The 9,318-nt window shown below is 39.7% G+C and overlaps 1 protein-coding gene across 5 annotated transcripts; it reads left to right on the forward strand.

The window, feature by feature from the left end:
• The first annotated feature begins 4,297 nt into the window (after positions 1–4,297).
• Positions 4,298–8,029, forward strand: LOC135584132 (uncharacterized). 5 transcript variants are annotated; one of them, XM_065157394.1, is made up of 6 exons: positions 4,298–4,723; positions 4,897–5,029; positions 5,630–5,783; positions 6,301–6,337; positions 6,605–6,899; positions 6,993–8,029. In XM_065157394.1, exons 1-6 carry the CDS (start codon positions 4,538–4,540, stop codon positions 7,103–7,105), a joined length of 918 nt encoding a protein of 305 aa, XP_065013466.1. In that variant the 5' UTR covers positions 4,298–4,537; the 3' UTR covers positions 7,106–8,029. The 5 variants fall into 5 exon arrangements, with proteins under 5 accessions (XP_065013466.1, XP_065013470.1, XP_065013471.1 ...); XM_065157398.1 differs by having other exon boundaries at positions 6,605–6,895; positions 6,973–8,029; XM_065157399.1 differs by having other exon boundaries at positions 6,605–6,895.
• The last annotated feature ends 1,289 nt before the right edge of the window (positions 8,030–9,318 follow it).

Below are 9,318 nucleotides of genomic sequence, written 5' to 3' on the forward strand. Positions count from 1 at the left end.
TTTTGGTGGGGCTTGGGCTTGTTCTGTGTGGCCGTTTGCCATTGAGATTTCTTTTTCAGTTAATGAGGACAACTATGTGCTTACAGAGATAGTATTGAATTGTTTTTGTCAGGACAACCACGTTGATTTGATGGGTAGCTGAAGTGTCGTTGGTTGATCCGGTTGAGTTGTTTTTTTCCTTCACATTCTACTCCTTTGATCATATTATGGAGACAGTTCGTGCCGTTCATTCCCCATCATGATTGTTCTTTTGTATATAGATGATTCTGGACAGGCCTTTGCGATAGTACTACTGCCACCGAAGGGATGACGCACTACGATTGACGCATCGTATTGGGAATATTTGCTCGTCATGAGATGTGGCTGCCTGTGAACTGTGAGGTGGTAATCTCCATCACCTTTTTTTCTTTTTCTGTTGTCTTTTCTAGTTCTTGTCAGCAATTCGATCGAACCCAGTGGTCAGAGTTTGTTCATACGAAAGCTGATAGCTGATGCAGTTTGCGCGCCGAAAGTGATTTGTTCTATTATATAAATTAAATTTGATTTGTCGATGCTGCCTAGATTTTTATCATATGTTTATAGGCTCAAATCTCATCTTTACCATTTACATGAACCTTCTTTCTCTTGTTTCTCGGCTATATTTGATCAGTTACGTGACTTTACACCGTTCATCTTCCTCACGTACGTGAATCGTCGTCCACCTTTGCGCTCGGTCTCAGCGTACTCCACCTTTGAAGCCATCTATCTTGGCACAAGTCCATAATATATATATATATATATTAAATGAAAATATATTCTATTAAAAAAGAAAGATAAAAACACCTTCAACCATCTATAAATCAATGATACACTCATTTTTAGCTTGCACCACTTAACCTCTTATAATTTATTCGTATCTAAAATAACTCTTATATTTTAAAAAACGTAACATATAAATCTCTTTCGTCAAATCTGAGTTAATAAATATTAGAGTTCATTTATGTGAATTCATAATAAACTATTAATATAATGATATATATAATTTAAGTTTTAAAAAATATATTTTAACTCACCATTTAAACCCTTATGGTTTTACTAGTGTCTAAAATAATTCATACATTTTCAAAAATATAACACATAAGCCTCTCATGTCAAGTCTGCTTACGTGACATATTGACTAATAATAAACTATTAATATAATAATATATTATTTAAATTTAAAAAATTGAGGCCATCATCAATAGCAAGAAAGGCATCCTCATGGAAGCGATCACCACCAATAGCACCAAGCCATTGCTGCCTAGTAGGGCATTGTATGCATGCAGCCTCTCCCATGCTAGCAATAAGCTCAAAAGCTTTCGGTCCTGCCTCGAATGGATGTGCATCGACTAGTCGAACGTTAGGCATGCAATAATCTCCTTATCCTTCTTCCTCCTCCTAGACATCTTCATCCCTACCGCCTCTCACTTCGTCCTCTCCTATGCTCTCACTCGTTGCGCCTATGACATGGTGGTTCAACTTTTCCTCACCTTCGCCTACAGGCTCTTCTACCTTTGCCTCTCCGCCTTTGTTCGTCGCAACGACCTTTGTCACTTCCTCTTCCTCAACAAGATATATCTTTTTTAAAAAAACTTAAATTATATATATCATTATATTAATGATTTATTATGTGTTATTATGTTACGTAAGCAGACTCTAATATTTGTCAACTCAGACTTGATGGAAGGAGCTTATATGCTATGTTTTAAAAAAATATAATGATTATTTTAAATATAAACAAATTCATAAGGATTTAAGTGGTCATGATAAAAATCACATGAGTTAAAATAAACCTTTTTTTAAACTTAAATTATACGTATTATTATATTTATAATTTATTAACTCATACTTGATGAGAGAAGCTTATATGCTATATTTTTAAAATATATATAAATTATTTTAAATATGAATAAACCATAAGGACCGCAGTAATCCATGATCAAAATCACAATGACTAAGAACCTTAACCCTACTATGCCCTCAATATCTAAGAATTAATTTTGATAGGATATCCTCCTACTATGCCCATGAAATCAATTCTACCATACTCGAAGACCCTCTATTCATTGTGATGGATGGATCTTACTCACCTTTTATACGTTGTTTCTATTTAGGAGCATGACACGTCATTTTTATAAATAATAAAAAAGATAATATCGTTATTATCGGATGCTGCACCCTTACTGCTTCTTCTCCCTTAAAATGCTGAAAGTTGGACGATCTACCGAGGACTTCAAAAAGAACCTCCATAGACAATCTCTCTTCCATCTGCGTCGATTCTGATTCCAAGCAATTTATATAACTCCTGCTCTTAAAGATCCTACCAAACACACCATGAATACTCACTCGACAACCTCGTTCAAAAAATCTTTTTTTTATTTCAAAAAGATCACTGATGTTGTCGATTCTATGGAATCTTTAGCAAGCAAATTATGTAAACGAAAAATCTACATAATAAACGGAAAAGATCACAACTCCGAAACGGATGCGTGGCATTGGTGGGGATCCCAAAACACAAAAAGGGTGGCCAAAGCTCGAGCTAGGGATGGGACGCACCACCACCGTCGATTGATGTCGTTTGTCCTCTCCTCTCCTCTCCCAAGTTTTCCTTGTCAGCTTTCTCCCGGTCAAACCCGCAGCCGACGAAGAAGAAGTTGGACACAGCTGTGACGGCAGGAAAGATACACATACCACAACGCGTGTCTGTCTTCCTTGCTGTGCTCCCTTCCTTCTTGTCGGCCCACTTTATCCCTGATTTCTAAGCTCCTTTCGATCCTTATTAGTCTCTAATTTTCCTCTTAATAATTATCCTACACTGCATCTTAACTTATAAGATTCATACCATCATTAAGTATAATGAACTATAAACGTTATTTATTATCGTGTCCCCGATAATAAGTAGTACTCGACATTAATTGCATGTAATGTTTCTCGGGTGGAATGTCGAGAAAGCGAAGCTTGCGATGCGTAAAGGTATAGTGTGGGTGGAAGCAAAGGAATTCTATATGGTTTCTACTCTCATTGATGAGAGAAGAATACGTAGCACTAACGTACTATCTTGACGCTATACGGAGCCTCCAAGCTTCGAGATTGACCGAGTCAACTCCATCATGGCTACGTGGACAAACCACATACACCGAGTCGAAGTCAACCGACGATCGTAACTCATCTTTCCATTGCATAGTAAATGACTAACTACACAACTATCTATTTTAATCATCTAATCTCCCAACCATATTGTCAATTTAGTCCGCTATCCGACAAGAGATTATAATAGTAGATGGACGACCACCCGCACCTAACTTGGACGAAATCCGCCGCCAAACCAATCAACTTCCATACCCAACATTCTCATTTCTCCTTGGATAACGTTATCTCGCCCCTACGAGGGCTCCGAGATATTGGAATGATAGATTCTCGTGTCGCTAATTGTGGATTTATCTTATGCTGACCGAGCATTATTATCATGGTGTTAGTCACATCGGCCAAATTGGTGCATTGAACAACATCTAGGGTTGATGGATGGGACTCACATGGCGTGTGAGAGACATCATCTTTAGTTGCCGAAAGCTATTTCTCTTTTTATTCCCTTCATAATAAATATATATCCAACAAAAGATGTATTAACATCTAATAAATTATCAATCAATATATATATTTATTTATATATACCCAAAAAAACACATGAAAGAAAAATATAAATACAATGGTTTTTTTGGATGGTTGATGAAGGAAAAAACAGAAAAAAAACTTCATTAATTGTGAGGGAGACAGCAACAAAGTGAAGTGCTTTCCACATCCAAGTCTGCCTGTCCACACTCCATGGAAATCTTCTGCTGTCTTGCTGGAAGGCTTCTTCTTGGCGTTGTTTGTTGCAATGGGTGATAAAGGGATACAAATCCATCACTAACATGTGATTAGATAAGAGATTAGCTTAAGAGTACAAGTAAAAAGTCCTTGTTGAACAATGTAACATATCGCTAAATTATGTTAGACAGACAGATCTAAGGCTCGAGACATTAAGATTGTATAATTTATGATGATCGATGAAGGTTCTTAATTCTCGAGTGTCTCTAATATGCATCTCTCTTCTCTCTTCTCCCTTCTCCAAGAAAATTTCCAACGGTTAAGTCCTTTCAATTCCATCACAACCAATGCCTTCTGCTGTCATCTTTGTCCATCAAGAAGGTGAGTCCCATACACCAACTCATGTGAGCAACAACAGCAGTGTTTTAAGGAGAGTATATAATGCCATAGGTCCCTTCTCCTTGTAGTCTTTCCCTTTCCTCCCTCTAGCTTTATCCTCTCTCTCTCTCTCTCTCTCTCTCTCTCTCTCTCTCTCTCTCTCTCTCTCTCTCTCTTCTCTGGGCCTAACAGAACACACATCCAAAGCCTTGACCATCTCTTGCTAGATTTGGTGGCTGATCTTTCTGCTCGTCGCTTAGGATTGGGGAGTTGAGAGGAGGAGGACGAGGAGGAGAAGGAAGGAGGAGAAGAGAAGGATCTGGGGAGGGGGAAGATGACTCCACCAACTAATGTGGCAGGCCAATTTGGAGACACCACTTACACCAAGGTATTTGTTGGGGGGCTTGCTTGGGAGACCCAAAGAGACACCATGAGTAAATACTTTGAGCAATTTGGGGAGATCCTCGAGGCTGTTGTCATCACTGATAAGAACACAGGAAGATCCAAAGGCTATGGATTTGTAAGTCTTTCTTTCTCACTCTTCCTTCCTTACCATCATCTGCAGCTAAGATTACAAAAAAGGAAGATCTATAGCTGTGACTCCTATACCGGAGAATCTGGATCTACGATCTCATTAAGAATCGATAAGCTGAATTGTATTCCTTACTTTGTTCTTGTTACACATCCTCCTAGGTTACATTTCGCGAGCCGGAGGCTGCCATGAGAGCTTGCATAGATCCTTCTCCCGTCATCGATGGAAGGAGGGCTAACTGTAACCTTGCCTCCTTAGGGCTTCAAAGATCTAAACCTACAACACCTCTTCATGGTAAGCAAATCATTTTCCAAATTTCTGCTAAACAAAGAACCAAGATTAATGATCAAATCATAATTTATATTCTGCTCTTTCATGAGGCCAAAAAAATGGAGTTCATAATGTAGGTGATAGATGTAAGATATGATATCTTTATGCCGGATCATGCTTATTTCATTGTGCCTGAGACAACTAACTCTACTAATAAAGTATGCTGGCATCATTAGCTGTATGATCGAGCATCAACATGACCTTTTCCCCCATGTTGCTATTCTTGAGCTCAGTTAAAGTTTGATGGTGTAGAATCACAAAAAGGTTGAGAGAAAAATAATGAGGTCACAGTAATTTAAACTTGCTATTCAATACAAAACAAAGCCTATAGAGAAAAGGCCGAAGGGACAAGCACATCATCCATCCTAGGAATCGAATCTGTTCATTCATTAAGGTAAAGTCATCAGTATTATTTTTGTTTTTGCTATAGTGAGTCTCACTCTTCCTCAACTGAACTGTGGGATTGTTACCTTGGATTCCTTTCCGTGGAGGAGACAACACTGTGCTGCAGTGCGACTGGGGTTGACGATGATGATGATAACACCATTGTTCTTTATCTTACAGGAGGGAGCAGGAACTTTAGGGTCGTGAAATCTTTTCAGGCAGGCCTTCAAGGTGGGATGGGAACAGCTTTTGCTTCAGCTGCGGCTGCTGCTGCTGCTGCTACCGCCTTCCCTCATTATGCCATCCAACAAGGGCTTCCTTATTATGTCTATGGGTAAGCTGTAAAGAAGTCGACACACATTGTTAGGTTCAGATGCCAGCACATGCACGCTCACTTGCCCCTAAAAAAGCAGGCCCATGAGAGATCGATCATGGCGGCCTGCTCTTGCACCATCTACACCAACACTACCTTCATCCTTCTCCATGCCTGGATGCTCGCTTCCGAGCAGTATTACACAGCTGTGTCTTCTATATACTATTCACAAGAACAGTACTCATCCTCTTTTCCATGTTCCCACTCACTAAAGCTGGCATCCTCTCTCTCTCTCTCTCTCTCTCTCTCTCTCTCTCTCTCGTTTAAGTAAAGCAGGTAACAATGCATGTAGATAAGCTTTTACGTACACGTATGAACTTATGCATGTAGATCATGTTGAACGTAGCTTTCTCCTGGAATCGTGGTTACATTCTAAACCTGCACGAGGATTCTTTCTTCAAGTGTTATGAACACGCATGTATGAGCATGGCTGTCATGAAAGGAACGCTAACTTCTGGCTTCCCACCTGCGATTTCAGGTTTTCACCATATTCCGCTGAGTACAACTACGCTACGGTATGTCCCACTTGATCCCATTTGCATGCATTGTTCCGAGGAAAAGATAGAAAGAGATATGAAGTTCCAATGTTTTCGTTTGTAGTACTCGTCTGTGTCTACTTGTTTTTTGTCGTGGGAACCAATGCCGGTTTCTCAGAACCTTCACTATTGCAAGAACATGTTCTTGTTCGAAGACAAGAATCTTTGTCGTCTCGTTGAGGGATATAAGAAGATCAAACAAAGTTATCTACACCATCTACTTACCAAGTACTCACTACCTTTTAGTCTGATCACCAGAGCTATTACAACATGTATGGTGGAGCAGCCACTCAATACCCACTCTACGGAGGAGCAGCAACTGGGGTGGCCGCTGGAACCACCGGCTACTACCCATACTTCCAGTTTGGACAGGGCGGCGCCGCCGCGGCTTATCCTCATCAGGGTCAAGGATACGGCATGCAGTACCCTCAAATGCTCCAGTACTCTGCAATGACCACCACGGCGGGGGTGACGGGCTTCCCGTCCTCCCTGCTGCATGGAGCTCCCGTGTCCCTCGCCATGAGCCCCGCAGCACAGGCAGGTTTGTTCCAAGGCATTGTTCCTTGAGATTGGATCACCATGTCTACAATTCGGGGTACTAATATTTTTAACAGTGTCTTCTGCTCTAAAACAGGCATGACAATGGCTCTCACAGCTCCAACCCTGCCGAATCCAACACCCCATCACTACAGACACATTCCTGCTCACTTCGCTGCACCTACCGCACCAGAGCAACCCTTGGCCTAACCATGGTTCTTCTTCATCCTCCATCCTTGTTCCCATTACCTGTCTCTGAGTCTGTCCATCGTCTCTAACACAAGTCCCAGGTTTCCACCCCATGGTCTTCCGCAGACCAAATCGAGTCCCACAGGGGCAAACAGTGTCAGTCGAGCTCAAGACTGGAGGAGCACAACTACAAGTACTTCAAATCCATTACTTGATGCTGCACTAGTTGTGCAGTGTCCACTCCTTTATCCCCTGGTCGGGGTTAAAGCATCTCCATCTAATCCTACTGCCCTGAGATGGGCTTATACACTGTTACAGAGAAGCATTTCAAGTCTTCTATGACCTTCACTGATCAACCCAACCCTATATGTCAACTGCACCAGTGTGATCAACCACAAGAAGTCAACTTGCCTAGGGAAAGGCAAGATGAACTCACTAACCCTCTGTTCTGTTGACGTAGCTTCTGTGTGAACATTTGTGGCTAAACTCCATGGGGAGTTTTAGCTCCAAAACCCAGGGAGGTGTAGAGAAGAGCTGGTGTTTGTTTTTGGCATGGCGCTCTACTCCCTGTTCCAGCTGACAGTATTATGAACTCCACATATGGCTGTGGAGTTCTGACCCTCGAGATATATTTTTAGTCTCATGGGTTCTTCTTCTCCCTAACTAACACTACTGCTTCTACACCACCATGGTTAGGTCCAAGAGCCCCATCACTCTCTCTCTCTCTTATGCTGCTTAAAGTTAGAGGAACTTATGTTACTGTTGCTGCTGGTTCTCTCTCTCTCTCTCTCACTCTGTTTAGGATTAGAGAGACTCAGAGACTTGTATTCCTAATATCCTATGTACTAAGAACTGGATCTTGTAATAACTAGGTAGGCATGCTACTTTATCAGATACCCTTCTGCAATCCACTGCTGCTAATAGTTTCAAGTAGCTTGATTATTATGATTGCTCTTCATGATTGTTCTGCTTTTAATATACATCAAGATAGTTCTGTGATTGATGAGGAGGGGAGTGGAATGGATGATTTTGGAGAAATGCAAATTATATGTATTTTTTTGGAAAAAAAGTTAAGTCTTATTTGATTTGGTCGAATTAATTTTCCACATATTTTCTTATTTTTGAAAAGACAAACAATGAGATTAAAAGAAAAAAATGTATAAGATTTCAGTAAAATATTTTTATACGTTAATCAATTTTTAAAGCTTGTTTTTACATAAGTAGGTGTGTAATATTATTAATATAAAAGAAATATATTATCTTTGTTTATCTTTTGGATGAATATTATGAATACTAATTTCTAGACTTCAATTTTTCTCAAATGATGCCTTAATTTTTTTTTATTCGTAAAACTCGACAATAAAAAATCATGTATTATTGCCGATCAATACATCATATAAAATAAAGAAGTAATTTAATAATACATAATGTAGATAATTTTATCCGTATATGTCGTATGATCAATTAAGTTCATTCGATTTATTAGTTCCTGTCCTAATGCTTCGAAGTTATAGATCATGGCATACATTGAAAGACGGTGGTGGTACCGCTCGTCTCCCAAAATCTCGAGGATTTAAATTTTGGGCTCCAAATTCAAATCCATTTAGGGTCTATAAATACCCTAGCTATTACTGCATAAAAAATCAATTATTATGTAGAAAGGAAAAAAGAATTCTTGATAAAAAAGAGTTGAAAAAGCTTGAAAAGTTTTAATGTTCTCCTCCACCTCTTAGAGTTTAGAGTTCATTCTAAGATAGGTGTGAAACTTGTAAAGATCCTCTCCTCAGCCAAAAGGAGAATAGAGTTGTAAAAGGGTGATTGATCTTTGCCTATTGAAGGGAGGACAAATGAGAGAGAGATGTTCTTAAAAGTCGAAAAGAGTCATTTCTCTTGGGTGTTAAATCAACTGAGAAATCACGAGGCTATGATACCAATTATTAGGATCGGGGTTGGCACTAAAAGGGAGGGGAGGGGGGGGGGGGGGTGAATTAGTGCAACGGTAAAAACACGTCTTCAAAAACTTTCATACGATAAAAACCATTTCTGACGAAAAGCCGTTTCGTAAAGATAATAACTTTGAAAGCATATGTAGATGTAGTTAAAGCACAGTAAGGAAGAGAGGCAGTTTGCTATAAAAGAAAGTTGCTCAAAATAAATGCAAACCGAGTTTTAGAGTAGTTCGGTCAATGTGACCTACATCCACTTTCGGCTTTCTCCTCCGACGAGGTCACCGG

The sequence above is a fragment of the Musa acuminata genome, chromosome BXJ3-6 (assembly GCF_036884655.1).
Source record: "Musa acuminata AAA Group cultivar baxijiao chromosome BXJ3-6, Cavendish_Baxijiao_AAA, whole genome shotgun sequence".
In the NCBI taxonomy this organism is placed as follows: Eukaryota; Viridiplantae; Streptophyta; class Magnoliopsida; order Zingiberales; family Musaceae; genus Musa; species Musa acuminata.

Bases quoted from the DNA above. Each gene is read 5' to 3' on its own strand.
- LOC135584132 (XM_065157394.1), top strand. From the start codon at position 4,538: ATGACTCCACCAACTAATGTGGCAGGCCAATTTGGAGACACCACTTAC. The intron at 4,724-4,896 runs GTAAGTCTTTCT...ACATCCTCCTAG, and splicing joins GATCCAAAGGCTATGGATTT to GTTACATTTCGCGAGCCGGA. The intron at 5,784-6,300 runs GTAAGCTGTAAA...CTGCGATTTCAG, and splicing joins CTTCCTTATTATGTCTATGG to GTTTTCACCATATTCCGCTG.